The sequence below is a fragment of the Apaloderma vittatum genome, unplaced genomic scaffold, assembly GCF_000703405.1.
Source record: "Apaloderma vittatum isolate BGI_N311 unplaced genomic scaffold, ASM70340v1 scaffold15774, whole genome shotgun sequence".
Lineage (NCBI taxonomy): Eukaryota > Metazoa > Chordata > Aves > Trogoniformes > Trogonidae > Apaloderma > Apaloderma vittatum.
Genome location: NW_009711088.1, coordinates 1 through 20152, shown reverse-complemented (window position 1 = coordinate 20152; position 20152 = coordinate 1). Strand labels below are relative to the sequence as shown.

The 20152-nt window shown below is 47.3% G+C and overlaps 1 protein-coding gene across 1 annotated transcript in view; it reads left to right on the top strand.

Moving 5' to 3' along the window:
* LOC104272522 (astrotactin-2-like) overlaps window positions 1–19032 on the top strand; it is a gene marked incomplete at its 3' end in the record, with an annotated part of 65896 nt that extends 46864 nt beyond the window's left edge. The window contains exon 4 of the mRNA XM_009867538.1: window positions 18891–19032. Coding sequence (XP_009865840.1) covers window positions 18891–19032 — 142 coding nt within the window. The remainder of the gene's footprint in view (window positions 1–18890) is intronic.
* Between the last annotated feature and the right edge of the window lie 1120 nt (window positions 19033–20152).

Sequence of the window (20152 nt, the reverse complement as noted above, 5' to 3'; positions counted from 1 at the left end):
CCCCCCTCAGGGCCGCGGTGTGGGGGGGCTGCCTGGGGAGCCCCTCGCCCTGATGCAGGTCCCACCGCCCGAGCCTGATGCTGCCCTACGGTGCCGAGGGGCGCGGGTCTGGCTGGAGTGATGGGGCAGGACCATGCCAGCTCATCGCCCAGTCTTCCTTCACACTTTGCAGTCTGGTGCAGAGATGTCTTTGCTTCTCTCCTTTTTTTTTTTTTCCATCCTTTTGTTTGGATTAAGGGGCCTTAAAGGGACCAGACATTTTTTTATGTTCTCATACCCTATAAATAACCGGCACCTCTCCAGTGCTCCAACTCCACCCTTCACTTGCAGATTCCACTGTCTAGCTGCCACCACTCCTCATGGCCTTTCACACTCTTCCTTTCTATTTAGTATGGAAATATTAGTAAAAAAAACCCCAACAACTTGCTGTCAACCAATTCTCCAAGAGGAGGAGGAGGGGGGAAAAGGAGAGAGAGGTGGGAGGCGGGAAGGGAGGACACAACCAGCCAAAAAAAGTATCCGAAGGAATGTTCTTCTCCCTCCCAGGTTTACAGCAATGCCTTTCCATCCAGAGTCATCTCCCTCAGCCTGAAAGTGCTGCAGCATTATCATGTAATGTTGCTTAATGTGACCAAAGGCTTCAGCGAGTCGCCTCACGGACCACAAGCATAGCCCACATTCCAAGGCAGCGATGCCTGCGGCGTCTCGTTAAAGCAGAGGACTTGCAGCCCTCTGTGTGTCCCATGAACGGTTGTCTGGGGTTTTGTTTTTTCCTTTTCTTTTCTTTCTTCTCCCACTCCCCCGCTTATTTTTTCCCCAAGTGCATGCCACCACCCAATCCAGGCAGGGATTTTGTAACCACGCCGGCATATCTAGGAGGCATGCGTGGAATCTTTCAAGTGCTTGGTCAGTCTTCTGTGGTTTCCTCTGAGCAACTGCCCACCCTGCCAGCTCCCACCACCCCTTCCCAAGCCCCCTGGAACGCAAACGGTTGCGCCATTCACACCAGAGTTTCACATGATAGTTGTGTCCTTTGGGTTTCTTTCTGTTCCTTCCTCCTGGCACATTTTCTGATGCTGGTGAAGGTAGGAACCCTGAAGACTAAAGCAGTCTTGAAGACCATGGAGCAGGCAGAGAGGAAGGACAAGCTCATACCTACCGAGCATCCTGATCCAATTTAGGGCGTGAGTTGTGAGCCCGACTCGATGCTAGATGACGTTAAGAATTTGGAAGAGGGGAGTGGGATACTCTAGCAGATGAAGGTCTGACATTTTGCTCTATCTGAGATGTTATTCCATCAGTATTTTATGGTGTCTTGTGATTATTTTTATCCTAGCAACCATCTCTGGGACAGGGTACTCTTCTTTTTTTTTCCCATTTGGGGAAGGTAGAGTTGAAGCCCACAGCCCTGAAGGTAAGGGTTGTCTTGAGCATTACCAGTTGCTGGGACTTGCCAGCCTGGTTGGTGCCCACTGGCCAGAGTGATAGGCTCTGAGCCTGTGGGTGCAAGCTCCCACGTGCTGGTGTCCACGTAGCTCTGAAGGAGATGTCCTGCTGCTGGGTTGCGTTGGCTGTGATTCTGATCAGAGTAGTTGAAGCTACCTGGATAGAAATGTGGACCTGTGGGGTGTCTTCTTGTGATCCTGCTTTCTGAAACTCAGCCTGCGTCCACTTTTCAGACATGCTTCCTTCATGGTGTGTATGGCAGAAGAGTTTGACTGTGAGACTGGTTGTTTCCACCATGTTTTACCTGTATCCTTAGTCCTGGACACATCCTCATTATTGTCATCTGCCTAACTGGCATGGCCAGACCCCTGTGCTGGCTGGTGGAGCTGCACAGGTTTCCTCCAAGTGAAATCTGTCTTGCACGTCTTCAGTAGCATTTTCTGGGTGAGATGAATCACTGTCAGGAGATATCCTTACCTTTCTGTTGACTAAAAGAAGAACCTAACTAGATGCCTGGTTTGGAGAGGGCTGAAGGGAGGTAAATACCAGCTGAAGTGATTTATTTGGCAGCTTAAGAGCTTTCTGCTTGCGTGCCATGCCAGCGGGGCTACCTGCTGAGCAAATGGCACCGTGTGGTTTTTGTTACTGCTTGCAATTAAAACAATTAATAGAAGAGAAACTCCAGTGCACTAAAACAAGCAAAGCAGCGAGGCCTGTTCACACAGAATAGGTCATAATTTGCCAAGAAGCTTCTATATTGCTTTGTTGCTGGATTTTATTGTTTTCTTTTATCTGTTTTTCCTTTATGAATCCTGCCCCACAGATGTCAGTGATGTTCCCCAGTGCGTGTCTGCAGGAGACGGGTGAAGCCCTTGAATTCAGGCTCTTCTGCACGCAGTGAGATCTCTCGGTGCATTCACCCATGGTGGTCTTGCAGAGTCCTCATCGAGACCTAGCTCAGCGTCATCTGCAGCCCCTGCACAGCCTCTGCCCTTCCTGCATTACTCTTGCAGTAGTGTTTAATGCGCGCGCTGCCCCTCCTCTGGCAATTGGGAAGCGATCATCGATGGTTTTCGGTCCCTGAATAAGCAGTGCCGAAGCTACGGGCTGCATTTCAGCTCGCCCACCCTTTGGGAGGGATGTGCACATGTTGTGGTCCAGTGCAGGAGCTGTGAGAGGCTGAAGCATCTCGGGGAACCTAGGAGAAGCCAAACGACCTGTCTAGGGAGTGTGTGCAGACTGAGGGCTGCTGGCTGTGCAGCGCTGCCAATTCGAATGAAATTTCTAACGAGAGAGCCCTGTCATTAATGCAGTGACCACCCTGTCTGCCCAATGCCAAGTCCCTGCTCTGAACACTGGGGCTTCACAACAAAAGTTGTAAGTTGGGTTTGGTTTTTTGACTTTTTTTCTTTTTTTTACATGAGGAAAACTGTATTTTTTTTCCTGAGCTGCCTTGTTGGAATTGGCTGGACTTGTTTTGTCTGAAACTTTCCAACAAAAATCCAGCCTGAGGCAGATACCCAGTGTGGAAAATTTCAACCCAAACAGTTAAAGTTTGCCAGTGTTGTAGGAGCTGAGCGTACGGAAAGTGCTGGGCCAGCGTGCTGAGGCCGTGCTACCTGCTCTGCTTGGAGGGGTGTTTTCCTGGGTATCCTCTTCTCGGGTAGCTGAGCACAGAGCTGGCCTCATGCAGAGATGCAGTAAGGGCTAGAAACTTCTTTACTGGGTTATGGGAGTCTGTGTGCTAACCGTAAAATCACTGCTCTGGTGGGACCCTGCCTGGTCACCTTCACAGAGATGCTGCAGCCAGGTCACCCCTCGCTGCCGTGGGGCAGGGCTCTGGGCTTGGGGTGGTCTGTGGGAAGGATGGCAACCTGGGATGAGGAGAGAAAGCTCCTCTTTGGGCCCTCTCAGCTGCTGTCTGGGGGTATTAACCCTTCAGAGCTTGCATCCGAGGTGTGTGCTCATATCCCAGGTCTATCTGCTGTGCTGGCGAGGGGCTTCCAGCGTGGACACCAGTCCACCCACAAAGTGAGCGGTTGCTTTACGTTCTCTCCATGGCCCCAGCATCCAACAGAGCCAGATTTCTGGCCTGGTGCTCAGGCAGGGTGGGCACTGGGTGGGGGGTGCCGGGGAGCCCCGCTTCTGTGCGAGCTACTTCCCGAAACCTTGTCACCTTCCACCTCTGCAAGCCCCAAGACTCCTCTTGCTCCCCTCTTTCTGCTGGGTTCAGAAAGGAGTTTGTAAACCTAGGGCTGGTTGTTGTTGTGTTTTTAATGCAGCCTGCAGTCCTTTTGAGAGAGTGACTAATCCTGGGACAGCATCCATTGGACATTTATTTACCCCTCTGCCTCCCCTCACAGTGCCCCCATCTCAGAAAACCCAAACATAAGCTGGAACCAAGTGCAAAGCCAAGCCTTCAGCTTTTCTCACCTGGGTGCACCCTGTCCCCATCACCTCGCTGGTGGGCACCAGACATCCTCTTACCCACCCCTGGGCAGCCACACACACAGGCTGATGTATCCAGTGACCCGAGGGATGACTTTCCTTAATTATTCTGGTTTTCCTTCCCCCTCCTTCTTTTTATTTCTGTCCCCAAAGTGTGGCAGAAGCCACCAGGCGCTGTCAGATGTGTTGCACAGGCAGGGTGACATCAACGCCTTTCCTTTGGGATGGTGCTTTATAGCCTGGCTGAAATTTTTTAGGGCCAGTTTTCATTAGAAGTGGCTTTTGCAAATGAGTAAGTCATAATTTGCTAAGTCAGGCCCTGGACTGCTCAGTTTTAACAAATTATTACATTTTTTTTAAAGGAAGAATATGTGTAAAGGGAAGCCCAGTTTAATGAAAAATGACCAGGTTGAATGAGGCTGGATGTTAATTCCAGTTCAGTGTCGCCACCATCTTCGTCGTCATGGTTTAGTCATGTCCCTTTTTACATATTAATTAGACTGATATGTCAGTAAGTGTTACAAGTACAAACTCGGGCAGTGTTTGTTTTTTTGCTTTTCTGCTGTTGCTTTTGCAACATTTGTTTAGTTTTCATTCGATGCATAAAATATGAAGGGAACAAAAAACTCATGCACATTGGATCGTGTAATTAGACGAGTAACCAGATGTTAATTAATATATGAATATCATTTTGATTTCCGATCGTCTGGCTGTGGTTTGAGCAAACCTATGGCCCCCAGCTGTTGCTACACGAGACGCAGTCAGAGCACAAACAGAGCTAGAGTTCAGCTGCTCTGTTCCCAGACCACAGACTGTTACCCCAGCTGAAAGAGGAGATGCTTTTAGGATGTGCTGTCCCCAGACGTGTGACACAGCGGTGTGACATTCGCCTTCTCTCCAGTGGAGGGCAACAGGGGACACGCTCGCAGCCCAGGTACCTCCCGACCAGTTTGGGGAGCCAGCAGTGCTGGGGCTTTGAAGCCCTGCAGAAGTACATCCAGGTCGTTCCTCCTGGACACCACAGCCCAGTGGGATTTCTGTTACCGGGCAGTGATTATTTATGCACCAGCTCTTGGAGGAGATTTTCAAAAGTCACCTGGATAAAGCCCCGAGCCACCGTGCCCTGTCTTTGCAGCAGGCTCTGCTTTGAAGGAGCTGGGCTGGAGGGTCTCTGTGATTCGCTGGTGAAAGGCAGGTCGTGGGCCACCATCTTCAGCTTTTTGCTATCAAAGGATTTGGTTCTTCTCTGTTTCTACTGGAAGACCCTTTCTAAGCTGATCCAAGAATTTCCTTTCTTTTTCTCCAACCTCTCATCCAGCAGAAAGATGTTGTTGTGAAGTGTCCAGCCAGTGCATCTGGGCATTTCTCCTCTTCTGTTTCTATCTGCACAGGCTCCTGTTAAAAACAGAACTATTTGAGTGTCCATCTTTAGGCTAATTTGCATTTTTAAATGCTAAGTTTCATTCCAGTTGTGTGACTAAAGCCCTCAAGATCTTTTAATTTCCTTTGACTGATCCTCTGCTCTCCTATGCACTAATAATGCATTCCACTTCATCAGTGCTAAAACCATTGCTGTATTTCCAGTGAGAAATAAGATTGATTACAAGCCTGATCACTGAAGAACTCTGCTCGTTATAACTCAGTTCCCTTCACTCTCTTCTCAGCACAGCCTGTTTTCACTTGTCCATTACTCAGTTCCTTACCTGATGTGTAATTCTTCTGCTGATTCCCATCTTTTCAAGCTTACCTAATAATTGCCCATGTCATGTCATGGTGCCTCTTGATACCCAGACAAATTAGATTGTACCACGCTTCTTGTGTCTAGGGAATGAACTGTCTCGTTGAAGAAATACATCAGGTTCATCTCACACAATTTACTCAGCCTGGGCTTGCCGTTTATTCTCCTTGTCTCCGTGTCATTAATGATTCCTTCCTTTAAAATACTAAGAAAACCCCACAGAGGGCTCTATGATGAGGTGATTTTCTCTCTCGGAGCTACACCTGTGCTCGAGTATCAGCAAGGAAAGCCAAGCTGTTCATCCTCTTTGACCCATCACAGGGTCCATGGGTGCATTGACTTTCTCAAGGCATCCCATCTTCTGCTAAGTGAAGACAAAACCCATGACTTTCTCTAAACTGCTTGTGAGCTCCCTGACACTCTCTCTTTGTCTCTGTTTTCCCTTCTCTCATCCCTCCCCACCAGCAGCTGGCACAAGGAGAGTAACAGTGGAGTCTCCCGCATTGCTGTGGTCTGAGCAGGTTTCCCTCACATTATGTCTAAATAAATATTAATAAGAAAAATGGAATAAGAGCTCATTGACAAATTCGGCAAATATTTGCCTCTGCCTTCCCTTTCCAGCCACCTGGCTCCTGGAGGAAAGTTTTGCCCTTTCTTAGACCAGAGCATTCAGGAAATAAACACTCGGTTTATTTTCTTGGAGGAGGAGGAAAATGAAAATAGCATTATGGGGCCCGAAGCCTACATCTCACATTTTGTGTGACTGGAAGCAATTTCAAATCTCTAGCTTGAGCAATGGCTTTTAACTGTGTCTTCAAGTGACAAGTTATCACAGAAATGAACAGGACGGGCTTGAACGAAGCCCATGTTTTCACCTTGATGACCCAGAGTGCTTTTATACACCCTTGGAGAAACTGTGTATCAAAAAATCTCACAGAAATCTGAGTCTCCAAGACAATCTTTGCATTTGAAAAACTGGGACCTTGTTTTTTAACAAAAGCAATGGACAGAAGGAATAAAAAGAGGAGAGAAAAGCAGGGATGGTGACAGTGCCGGCTCCCCTGGGGACATGGTTCAGGCAGCAGTAGCCGGGGTTGCTTTCGGAGACCCGGAGCGTGGTCCTTGGAGATGAACCAAAGGGAGGTGGCTTTGGTGCAAGGCTGCTCGAGGACTCAAAGGATACAGGAACAGGGGCACTCTGGCTTAAAATAAAAAGTTACTTCAAGGGTCAACTCATTTTTGCTTGGCTTACTTACAACTTGAGTGGAGGCTGTGCTGGAAGACGAGAAGACAAAGTTGAGGAGATGAAGACCAGGTGGTTGTGTTGTTGCAGTGCAGGTTTCCAGCTGACCCATGCCCTTTACTGGGGTTATATTTTTTCCTGCTTTTCCTTTGGTTTCTGTATAGAAGAGGGGTTGAGGCTGGGGTAAACAAGCAGGGCTGAGGAAAAACAAGATGTTGGGAGGCCTGAGAGTGAGTCAGGAAATGAAAATAAGTTAATTGTCGCTCTGATTTCTCCCTGAATGCCCTGTGGGAGAGGAAAGCCCATCAGGGGAATACGTGGGGTTCAGGGCAGCAGATCCCATAAATCAAACAAATGCCGCAAAAAGTCTTTTCTGGAGAACCACAAAATCCAATGTCTGGGACATTTTCTGGGGGGTTCTGTTGTTGTCTTCCTGCTCAGAGTTGTCGCACCGCACCAAGCGTGATGCAGAGCCAGGCTCTCAGCTGGCACAAATTGCTCCATTTGCACTCGTGTCAGCAGAGGCTTCGGCTGCACTACTGACAGTGGTGGCATTCCTTGGTCCTCTAAGTATGGAGCAGTGGATCCTGCCATTCCCTTAACGAGACTAATTATTTATTGCAAAGGAGGTTGCAGGAATCTGGAGAAGAAACTACTCCCCAGGCCAGCTAGCTCACACCTAAGCACACCGGGCTGCTTTCATAGCAGAGCACAAGCTGGAGCAGTCCGACCTGCTGCTGGGAGACTTGCAGGAGTGGGACCAAAGCTATTTTATGCTTATGTGTGAGTGTGTATATACATATATATATATATATGTATGTATAAAAAGTGTGCATGCCTGTGTATATTTTACTATTTTAAGCTATAAACTGTATGGGTTAGGTATGAATTAGAACCTTATAAAATGTGTTTACTCATTCTGTGTAACTCAACGCAGGGATTAAACAGTAGGAAAAACTGACTGAGAGAATTTTCCAAGCAGAAAAAAGTTTTACAGCTCTCATTGTGAACTTGAGAGGGAGGGATATTCTTTTTTCTTTTTCTTCTTTTCTTTTTTTCCTGCATTTAGAGTTTTTTTCAGAGCAAGTTTTTTATGTGTGAATTTTTATGCGTATTAAATAAAAGGGGTAGGGGACAACTGAGGGGGAACGATGGATAGAGGGAATAGCAGGAGAGCATTCTGGCAGGTGGAGTTCTCTCCAGATACCTGAGCCCTGTCCTCCTCTTCATCTCTTGGACACTGTGCCTTCTGTGCCAGTGGCATCCAGGAGGACCTTCCCATGGTATGCCATGCTCCTAAGCCGGCCCTGGTTTTCTCATCTCCTTGAAGGCCTCTTTTATGGGAAATCAGAGCCCCACAACACTGTCACAGTTAAAGGGAATGGGTGCTGGAAAGGAGAGGTGGAAGCAGAGGCAGCAGAGGACTGAGGCTCAGCTGAGCATCTCAGGCAGGGGAAGAAGAGCGGGGAGAGCAGTGGATGGGGATGAGTTGAGGTTGTGCTGCCTGCGTGCCCTCCTTCTCTTAAAGAAAGTCTGGACAAAGCACCAAGGGAATAATTACACCACTGTCAAGTGAGTCATCCTGGGTCAGTTCCAGCTGGGTGGTGTTTGATAAAGAGCAAGGTGCATGCAGCCCAGGACCATTTAATTTCTTATTTCCTTCTCTTTTTGGACACAAATTTCTTTCCGCACCCTCTTTTTGGTCTCTTCTACCTTCCAGTTCTTGCTGCTTTGGTGAATCATCTCTGCCCTCATGACTGGTGACCTGCTCACAGTTCGCAGAGCCTGACTCACTCTTCTCCTCTACACGTTATTTCCACAGCCTTAGGAAGGTTGGGGTTTGGTTGTCGGGGTTTGGGTTGGCTTTTTTTTTTCCACTTCACTTTATGAACATTTTCCAGGGGACCAAGGGACGGGAGGTGGGGGAAGAGAGACATGAGAGGGTTCATTGTTTGGGTAATTTTCCCTACTGCTAAATGTCAACATCCTACGCTTGATGCTTAGGATAGGGAGTAGTGGGTCTTCTATTTCAAGCTTTGCAGGGGATGGGAGAGGCTCACCTTATCTCTTTAACATGGCCCGAAGCGATGTTTGGGTTCTATTTACGGATTTGAAGAAAGGAGGGAAGTGATAACCTCACTGTACGAGCTCCGGGTTGGCTACCTGGCACTGGCTTCCCTCATCAGCACAGATCCTGGAACAGCCCTGGAATCCATTTACCACTTGGCTTAATCCTGCTCTGCTCATTCTGGGAATCTGTCTTTTGTCGCCTGAGTGGTAAGATGTTGCACAGTCCCTGGCGATGACGTGTCTCCAGCTAACCATTCCAGAGCGATCGGTGATCCCAGGGATGGGAAGCATGCCCGGATACCTTGCTTTGCCAAGGACATCTAGGAGTCAAACAACTGTTCTCACCATAGAGGGCCTTTGATGAAGCGGGTTCCCAGGAGACTCCATCCATGAAAGCTGTCTTGGCTACTAACAATTCCCTTTTCCTGTGGATGTCAGGATTGATTTGAGAAGCCTGACTTGCAATTCAGAACAGAAGACATTCCTTCCTTGCCGACGTCCTGCTGTGCACTTACGGCAAGTATCACCAGTGCCTGGAGGTTCCTCACTTCTAAAAAAGGGTTAATAGTTTTTCAGAGATGAAAGCTAGCTCTTATTGGTTAGAGACCTGAGCTGGGGCTCTGGGCTATAGCCTCGAATTTGCCTTTTGCCTGCTATCTTGAAAAACCAATTTACTTTCTTTGCATCCCTGCTCCTTTGCCTGCTGACGCTGCAGGTGTGATCACAATGGAGCTCACGTCCTGTTTGAGGGAAATAAGTGCTGCCACGTTCTTGGAGGTTTTAACGTTCTTTGTGAAGTGCATTGAAGTCTCTGGGTGTCGGGTGCCTTGTTGATACATATTTTGTCCTCAAGGAAGCAAAACCAGCTCAATTTAAGAAATGAGAGGTTGTATTCTGTCCTTGTGAGCAGTGGGACTGTGCAGTGGTGCAGGAGATCCTGTCTGACCACAAGGTCAGAGGGGATCTAGTGCAAAAGATGGAGTGATTGCTGATATGATGGTGACGTAGACTCCTCATGGCCAAGATCTTCCCAGCCCTTTGTTCTCTTCACTGACTTGTGTCTTCTAATGAATCAAAACTCTAAGAAAAATGCTAACGTAATTATGGGGAAATCAATAAGTGAATGATCCACTAGCTGTGTTAAGAGAATTGTTGTGAATATACTGTAGTAACCCAGATAATTCCTTGTTCAAGAACTGACGTCAACTCTTGCATACGTTGGTCCTGACCAAGTGGGTGTTTTCTAGCTTCTGAGTTTGCTTCTTGGCTCAGTTTTATCCTGATACCACATTTGGCTTCTCTTGTGATACCTGCTTGGATAAAGGGAGAGTTGTGAAAAGAGGCACATGCTTTCTAGTCTGAATCCAAGGTAACAACATATCTACAAAAAAATTTAGAACTCACTGTGTTTGCACAAGTTTTAACCTCAGTCCTTCAAGCATGTACATTAGTTTATCTGGCACATGAGTGTAATGGAACAACTCACATGAATAAAGCTAAACATGTGTAAATGTTTGCAAGATATGGGTCAATAGTTCTTTGGAAATCATAGCAAATCAACTGTATTTTCTTATGCAGGGGTGTTCTCCTATCCATCTTAGACAAGGGATCTGAAATATCTGTAATAATCATTATGGTGTAGTTGTTCCAAATAGCTCACAGCCAGGATGCAGAAACTCAGCTAGTGTAAACTGTTATTGTTCCATTGACTTCAAGGGAGCTACAGGAGATTTTATTAACTGAGGATCTGCCCCCACATTCTCAAATGTCCAAAAATGCATATTAGGGCCAAATAAGAGGTCTGCTTCCCTGTGAGTCCCTCCATCAGGACCAATTTTTGTAAGCGTTCATTGGCTGCAGATCTGGCTGCAGTCGTGTGCTCTGAGCCCTTTGGAATATACTGGTCCAAAGTCTTATCCCTAATTCATCAGCGTCTATGCATATTACCTCTATTTAGAATAAATGGAACCAAACAAAGAATATTTTCTTTAACTTGGCTGCCACTACAGGTAGCAGACTGGTCAACTTTCCAGCACTGAGCCATGAGGTGTAAGAGGGAATGAGGAGCAGGGTCAGGCAACGGTGGTGATAGAAAAGAAATTGTCTGATCTCTGAAGTCCAGAAATTTCACTTTCCCAATAAGTGCAAAGAGAGGTGAAGCGCAGAGCAGCTGATGGTTTTTCAGAGTAGGTTTACATTAATTTGATTTGACAAATCACCCAAGATAATTGTGTTTTTAGCGATTAATTGCGCACTGAGTTTCTGTCTAGGAAATGTTCTTTCCCCCTCCTGCTAGTCTGGTATTTGTATGTGTGTAAGGCTTGATCTCCGGTGGTTGTAAAGAGCTGATAAAAGAAATGTAAGAGAATGCTGGAAATGAAGGACCTGACCCTGCTGTTTGGTAGGTCTCCCCTGCTTTCTTCATAGACCATCATGTGCCAGGCAGGTTAGGAAGTTTGTGCACTAGGCATGCTTGCATGTCGGGTGCAATGTAGGTGTATCAGCAGGGCCTGCTTGGACTGGCCAGGATCACCTTGTCGCTGACCTTTCTTTAGGAAGGATCCCAGGATTTGTCCTCTGACATATCTCTTGGGGAAAGCTGCTCCCCTTCAACTTTAGTCATCTTAATCCCAGAAGAAGATGGAACCTCCCAGTGGTCCGGCCTGGTGGAGCCATCCAAAATCTGGGAGTTCTTTTCAGATAGCAGCTTGTTCCCCTAGGGACCCTAAGAGTGCAGTAGCTTTCTGCATTTAAGAAGAAAGAGCTTATGACACAGGTTTTGTTGCCATCTCTGATGTATCTGACACATCAGTTTAGGCTGTAGGAGAGGGGCTCTGGGGCTGTAGCAGGGCTGGTGGGATTCCTGGTGAACGTAAGGCTCCATGCAGTCCCTGGGTCTGCTACAGACTGCTGACTAAGGGCCTTGGGGACCACCAAGTAGTCTGGACCACTGATCCATTGTTTAGAAATCTCTAATTTAAAAGAAGCTAAAAATGAAAGGAAGGCAAGAATGAGGGTGGGAACTATATCTGTGGTGATGAGAGTGAGAACTAGATCTGCCGCAACAGACAAAATCTTGTGCCAGACAAGAAGTATCTGAGGACAAAGCTCGTGTCTTTGCTTTGTGTCTGCACAACTCCCAGCATAAATGGGTTCCCACTTTGCCTTGAAATCAAGTAACTATTTTAACGTGCTGCAGAGCCCAGAACAAACTCCGAGGGAATAGATAAATTTGCTTGGACTCTCCACCATGCTGATGTGAATACGTGGCTTTGAGATTGGAACTGGCTCATGCCTGGATGGCTCCAAGCATAGCAGAGTCAGCTTTCGTCTGGCTGTGGTTGACCCTTAGCAACCCAGTGAACCTTGAGAAATACTGGAGGGCTCAGAGCACAGAATGAAATGCATTAATTCTCACTCTTCTTCAGCAGCATACTGCCTTCGGGGAGATGGAGGAGGTGACGCATTTTTACACGAGTTGAAGCGGTTTTTCCAAGGTCTTATATATTGTTTGTGAAAGAACTGTGATAAGCAGCCTGTGGAGAGCTCAGGTGAAGGAGCAGTAAGTCCTACTGATGATCCTGAAAGAAGAATACGCTCATGAATACACTTGTGCATTGTTTTTTCAGAACATTGCAGCTCATCCAAATTAAGACCGTTTCCTTCAGTTCAACTGGCTGCTCTTGAGAAGAATGGTGCAAGACAGGCCATCCTTCAGTTCCACGTAGTCACTCTGTCGGCAGCAAGTTCTAGCCCTGGAGAACTTGCTCCATTCAAGGTGCTTTTGTGGCACTGGAATGCAACTTTTGCTCTTAGCTCAGCTAAAGCATTGCTCCTTAAATTTAGCCATCTACAAACATGGTGTTCCATCAGCAGAGGAACTTGGAAGCCCAGAGGAGAGCTCATCATCATTATTAATGTGCCTAGCAGCACAGAGGCCTAGGAAGCAAATTCCCCCAAAATTTATAACTTAGGCAAGGTGAAGTCGTTCAGAGATGTGCTGCAATTCGTGCCTTTATATGAGCTGGCAAATGAGGCACAAACTATGCTCAGAATAGTCACTGACTTTTCTGTTTCAGCTGAGACAACCTGTGACCAAGCAGAGGGATTTTCTTTGAGAAAAGTCACGACAAAGAAATTATTTTGGAGACTACAGGCTTTTTGGATGTGGGGCTTATGTTCCCATTTGACACCAGACACTGGCATGCATGGATGCTCCCAGAATGTGGGCAGAAGAATTTTTTTTTAGTATTAACTAGACCTTTTTATTTCTTTCGTAATCTGGCAAGCCATATAGGGAAGGAGGTTTTGACATCCTTCCACTGGGATCAGTGGGGATGGTTTGCTTTTAATGATCTTCTAGGCAGCAAGACAGACCATCTGCTGATGTAAATCAGAACAGCTCCATCGCCTGCAGTTACGTTACACTAATTTAAATCATCCCATTATCTCCAAGATGAACCACCTTTCGTTGCCTTCCCCCACCAAGTGCCAGATCCAAAGTCCATTCAACCCAGGACCACCTCAGTGTGGAGGAACTGCCCTACGAGCCCGTGCTCCCCGCTTACTCATCCCAACGCTTGGTCCAAGCCTTCTGCTCACAGCCCTCCTCTGAACCTCCCCTCTTCCTCCAGAGCCCCAGACAAAGAGGAAGGTGGGATGAGGACCCCCAAAAGGTGACAAACTTGGAGGGCCAAGTGTGCCATTTGTTTCCTCGTTTCAGGAACCGAAACCTGGCAAGAGCAAAGTGGAGTAAGGTCTCTCTTTCCATCTGCTTCACTGGCATTTCTCCGGAGGTCACTCACTGGGCCCCATCTGCCTTCCCCGGGTCCCCTCGTTTATGCCCACTTGGGCCTCTGACATTCTACTCTGTTTTTCTTTCCTTGAAAATGGATCGGGAATTGGGAGCCGCTGCGTAGGAACGCGCCTGTTCCCCATTACGGCTCCACCGGGGCTGTAACACGATCGTGCCTGCTCCATACCCACACAGATATTTATTTATCCATACAGGCTTTCTCCTTGTTTTCATTAAGTTAGGCAGAAAAGGTTAATCTTTCTTCTGCTAAAGCTTCAAAACCAACCAGGCTAAATAAAATATGATTTCTTTCATTTCTTTTTTTAAAGGACACTCTCTCTCTCTCTCTCTTTTTCTTTTCCCCTTAAGTACCAGAATGAGGTCACAGTCAGAGATGCCACAAGAGTAAATTGAAAACAGGTTGAAAAAAAGCAAAAGGGAGAAAGACAAAGAGAGAAAACCACAATCAGAAGAAAGTGACTGGTAACATTGCAGGGTTGGTTTCATCCAGTCTAGTGAAGAAGCTGTCAAGACACAGACATTGGTGCCTTCCTGCTTTCCCTTTCATGCTCTTTCTAGGAATCTCGAAGGTGAATCGCAGCAGGGAGGTCTCCTCTCGGCTTCATTTCTGCTTTGATTTTCACTGCCTGGGTTTAGTCCGTGCTGCTCTTGGCTGAAGGTGTGGGAACACCTGTGAGGGTCCCAAAGCTTCCTTCTGCTCCTCCAACCTCCTGGAGGCTCCTGGCCTCGCTCTTTTGTTTAGTCTGGTTGAACTCAACACCGTAACTCTTGTTGTCTTCGGTGGGATGGTTGGTGGGTGATTCATCCCGCCTGCCGGCCGCAGCTGCTGGGCGCTGGCACGGGTCGTGGTGGAAGGACTGAGGCAGACTAAGACTGTTGGATGCTGCAGGCAAGCAGTCTGAGCCTGCTGCCATCCATTTTCATTCCTCAGTCCCCGTTCCTGCCCGTCTGAGCCTCCTGCCCATAGCAATCGCTCAAGAGCAGCTTGCCAGCTCAGCCTTGCAGGCAGGCAGCTGAGTCGGGGGTATCCTCCTCTTCCGGACCAGACTTCAAGTTGGGTTCCCAGGTGGCTCTCCCAGAGCCATCACCGGTGGGTTGACTGATATGCTGTGGTGTGGCCAGACCCGCTGTGGCTGGGAGAAGCTCGCAAAGCTTCACAAAATGGGGCTAACCCCACTGCAAGCTCCGAGCATGCTCCTGTTTTCCTTTGGTTTAGGGAGAGCTCTGACTCACCACAGCACCAGAATCGATATAAGAGGAGGTTTGCCAAACCCCACGGGGACGTCCTCAGAAGATGACAAGGCAGTAGCAAGTGGCTGCACTTGAGAAAGAAGGAAAATGCCACCTGGAGAAAGCTGAGTCTTCGCGGCAGTCGTTAGTGGAGCAGAGATCGATTTTCAAAAGCTGCCTGGGGAATTGAATGGTTTGGGTCAGGCCAGTCCTGGGGAGGCAGTGACATGGAAATGTGGGGAAAAGAGAGTCTTGCAGGGATTTGGTGTGCAGGTGGCAGTGTCAGCATCCCATTGCTGAGCGTGGTTGCCTCATTACCTGTAATCAGTGTGCAGCAAGTAGCATCTTGTGCACAGCACTTACCATAGGGATGTTGAGCTCTGGTCTGGATTTTTTACTATAGAGAAGTGAGCACAGGTGAGGCGTCCTCACAGGAGCTGGTCATTTGTCCTCGATATCTGTAACAGCTTATTCCTTTATTTAGCGTAACATCAATTATGTATTACTATTAATGAAGGACACAGATGGCTGTCTGGTCAATAAAATATCTCCTACTCCACAGAGATGATCTATTTAGCTATCATTTACTCTGCAAAGAACCTTTGGATTCTTTCTGAAATTTAATAATGCAAGCAAAGATGCTACGGCAATCTAGAAGGTTTGTGCTTCAGGGCTGCTTTGGGAGGCTGAAATCTTTCTTTATATTTGCTGGCGGAGTGCATGAGAACACAAGTACAGGCGGGGAAGAAAAGCCCCTTTGCTTTCCATCACAAGCTACTTATCCGTATAATCCCTTTTATACGGTGATCAAACTCCTCAAAAGATAGTCAGGTTATTTGCCCTTCTCAGGAGTAGACCATTTATTCATATCCAATTTACTTTCTCTTGCCATTACTGCCCATTAGCCTAAATATTTCCTTCCTGTTTGAGTGCCTGCCCTGTTGATACAGTCAGTCATGTATCTTTACTTGGCCTTTTGATGTCACTGCTTGTATGGTAAACTTGTGCTTTTTGTTCTTCCCTCTGAAGCCTCCTCTCCTGCTTTCTCTGTGCCTTGTCCGTAAGCACGGACGAGCAGTGCTATGGACTGAGCTCTCAGCATGTCCCTGTGCAGTTTGGTCACTATTCCTCCATTGCTACAACATCTCAAGACCACTTTTTGCTTGCAGGGCAATGTTAGTGGTCCATTGTCCTCTTGCAATGCCAGCAAATGCACTTGTTGCTTTCATTGCTTTCCACTGACAACGTCCCAATCTAAATCTCGGGATTTAGATCCCATGGCCCATGCAGCCTGGCACCACCAGCCAGCTCACCGCTGCTTATACAGGTGCACAAAGGCTCTCAGCCTTGGGGCTGAGGTTTCAGCATCTTTGCTAGCATCTGTTTTGCTATTTGTGTAAAAACCTCTTTGCTTTTGTTTGACCGCAGTAGGGCCAACGAGAGCGGAAAGTTGCCCGGAGGCTCAGGATTGAACATAAAACACCCTCTTGCTGGAGGGATTTTATTGCAGGGATGTTTGGCTTAACCCAAGTTGACGCTGCGTTGACCCAGGGAGCTTCATTTCCTCCTGTCCAGGGGGACAGAAACACTCTCCATAACTGGGGCAGGTCTGGTGGGACCCCCTGACAAACCACCGCTGTGTGACACAGGCAACACTGTGCTTTGAGGTGTCACTCACTGCAGCCTGCTCCTCTCCCCTCACAGAAAGGCCATGGATGACGTTGCCAAGATGAGCGCTCGGAAGTTAGTGGGTGCCTTAAGGAAAAATATCTGTGCAATTTTCATACACACTTTAATTCTATGGTTGCACATGACATTTTCAGTCCCATTTTCAGTCTCCTGCAAAGTCTGGTTCCACCCTCTGCACTCCCTGTCTCATCTCTTTGTGTTCTGTAGCACAGATAGCCTGGTCGATGCTCCTTGTACCTGGGGACGACCAGTCCAAATCTCCCCTTGGTCTTGCCAAGTTGCTCATCACAGTCTCTCTGCCCAGCTGTTTTCTTTGCTACCCTTCATCAGCTTCTGTCAACCATGAGTGCTCCGGATAAAAGAGTGAAATCCCACAGTAGGCACCCATGGAGTGATCTGTCCCCTGTGAAATTTCTTCCTGGTCAGAAAGGAGGTTGCATAAGACCTGAAGAAGTTTAAAAGCTCTTGCTCCAGCTCAGCAGCACAACTTGTTCCTGCTTCTTTGTTACGTGTTTGTAAGTCTCAGCAGTGTCCAACTTCTGGTGACAAGGAGTTCCTCAATCCAGCCTGGTGCTGTATGAAGAGAGATGGAAATGAAAGTTGGAAATGAGCAATGCAGTTTTGTTCATCTATTTAAACTGTAAGCACAGAGCTAAGGGGCTTGCTGAAGGCTGTTCAGTATTTGTGACTTCCAAACAGTGATTTTACCGCTGCCAACCCAACCTGCCCGTTGAGGTGACTTGGGGTTGGTACGGACCCGGGGCTGGGGACTGGGTTAAGCTGCAGAGAGCAGTGACAGAGCTGCCAGAGAAAAGTTTGGAAAGAACAAGTCGTGCTGGGAGCATTAAAATGAATAATTAAGGCTTGGATTCCTTTAGGGAGGAAAAGAATTTATTGCTGCTCTTTTCTCTAGCCAAGGGGGACATTTGTTACTGAGTTGTGTATTTTGAGACGAGACGCAAATGTGGTTTGGGGGGGCTGGGGAGGAGGGGATATTTTCTTCTACCTGGGTAATCCAGCCACACAGCGAGACTTCTGGGCTGGCTATTTCTTATAGTCTGTACCAAGAACCCAGACTTATGCTTCATTTCAGTAGTCCTCGGTCACTTTTGCTTTTAGAAAACTAAAGAGAAGTGCTGAGAAGGGAATTCGCCTCCTCCTGCTGCTGCGGTGTCTTGACATTTACACATGCCCGAGGTACCCGCGGTCCCATTTGCTTACACCAGCACAACTCGGATCAGCAGCCCTCTCTCTGATTCCCATCGATGGGAATGGGGACACAACCAGGGCACCTGCTCTGGTTTTGTTACTGCTTGGTGCCTTGGGTTTCCAGCTGTGGAATGGGAGTTGAACCGATAGACAGCCTGCCCGCTGCAAGGAGACAGGTTGCACGGCAGCGGATAATCAGGTGCCAAAAGCTTAATAAAATGGAGCATTTTCAGTTTCAGCTGGGTCGTGGTCTAAGTGTTTAATAAGCTTTATAAACCGAAGACCAAAAAAAAAAAAAAAGTTTTTCAGCCTTTTTAATTAGTATTTTTTCTTCTCTGAGTGCTTGGAAAGAGGCAAGTGTGCTTCAGCACAGCTGAAGGAGCTCCAGTCAGAGCTCCAGGAGCTGGCAGAGTGGATATGAAAGGGAGTGCAAAGCTACTGATTTTCACTGAATAAAAAATAATTAAAAAAAAAAATTTCCACGGTAGAGCAAGTCCATCCAAGTTCTAAAAATGTCTTCTTTCCTGATAATCTAACATAGCAGAAATACATTTCACTGTGACAGGTGATTTTTGAAAAAGCCCATGTGCCCTTTAAAAACCATCTGTGTAATTAGGGCAGGAGAGCCCTATTTAACCAGGCTCCCAGCTCTTCTGCTGGCTTGGAGTCTCCTTGGGTGGTGGTCCTGTGTGGCGGTTGCTGTGACTCCACATGTTGTCCATATGCTCTGACTGTTCACCCTTCTACTCTCCAAGCGAGGACTTGCTGCTGGCCCTGTTTTTTTGATGGGGTTTTCTGTTACAGCTGATGGTCCAGGTGTGTTTTCTGCTTGCTTTTTGGTATCTACATACAGTCTCAGACTCTCCTACCAGCCACAGCCAGTAACACTGTGTTGGCTGCCTGTGCTGTGTAGGTATGTTCCTGTGGTGGTTTCTAAATGGTCAGCGATAATTTTGCATGTGTATTGATGTTTTGGTCTTGCTCATCTCTTTGCTCCCCAGGAGAATCCTTGAGCTTTGCGGATGATTTGCTTTCTGGCCTTGCAACATCCTGCGTGGCAGCGGGTAGGAGCCACGGAGATGTCCCCGAAACCAGCCTCTACTCAGTTGTTTTCAAGTGCCTGGAACCAGATGGTCTGTACAAGTAAGGAGAGGCGTGAGGGGAGGAGCTGGGGGCATGGAGGGGTCTCCAATGCTATTATTTAATTGTTACTGACCTTTTTCGTCAGCTCTGTGTTACACCAGACACTGGGCAAACGATGAGATTCTTTCTGTTGTTTTGGTTGTTAGGCTCAGCTGGTGGAATGGAAAACCGATGTCTGCCAGTACAGCACTGGAGGCACTGGGAATCTGTGGGAATCTTTATTGACATAAATCACATTTTCAGTGTTCTGGGCTCCCAGGTCCATGCCTGTGGACACGGTTGTATCTCATGGGTAAACTGAGCTAAAGTGGTCAGACTGAAGGAAGTTGCCAAATGCTTGCTGGACTGAAATAGCCAGATGTGAAAGGTATGAGAAGTGGTGTTTATGTAAGTCGGTCTTTATGTTAGTAGGACACATACAGCAGATCAGAGAGACACCAAATCCATCTGCCCACCAACCAGTTAGTTCTGCAGGAGTGGCTGGTCAGGCCTGTGTCAATGTTCTTGTTAACTTGACTCCTCTGAGATGTTCTTTGAGCATGTGGGATTGGGTTTTCTGTTTGAATCCTGTGGAGTAATTAAGTGTCCAAAGAAAAGGGGTAATTTCAAGATCTGAAGTCTTGCCATTCAGTATCATTTGGAGGGTCTGGGCTTTTCAGCCTGGCTCATTAACCAGGGCATTCTCTGTCTTGAGGAGAATATCAGGAGTTAGGACAGTAAGAGAAAAAAAAAATAGAGAAGAAAGCAAGGGGATGGAGGAGCGACAGAGTAAGCAAGAGAGAAACACCCAGGGCTTAATGTCAGAGCAACTGTAATAATTAAAACACATTTTGCAGTGAGTCGTGAAACTTTTTATGGGACCACAAAAGCATTTAAAGCGAGAGCTGGCAAACGGCCTGTCAGCGAGAACTTTTCAAGATCCTGATTAATACTTTCCCTTTGCCTCCCTCTCCACCACCCCCCAGCTAAGTACACTGACAGCCTCCAAACCAGGAGGAGCCTTTATTGCACGTCTCTTGAGCAGGGCTGCCTCCAGGAGCGGGCTTCAAGTAATACCTCTTGCCATTTAATAGTTTTAAATGTCTTCTTGTTAAATATATATATATATATATGCATAAAT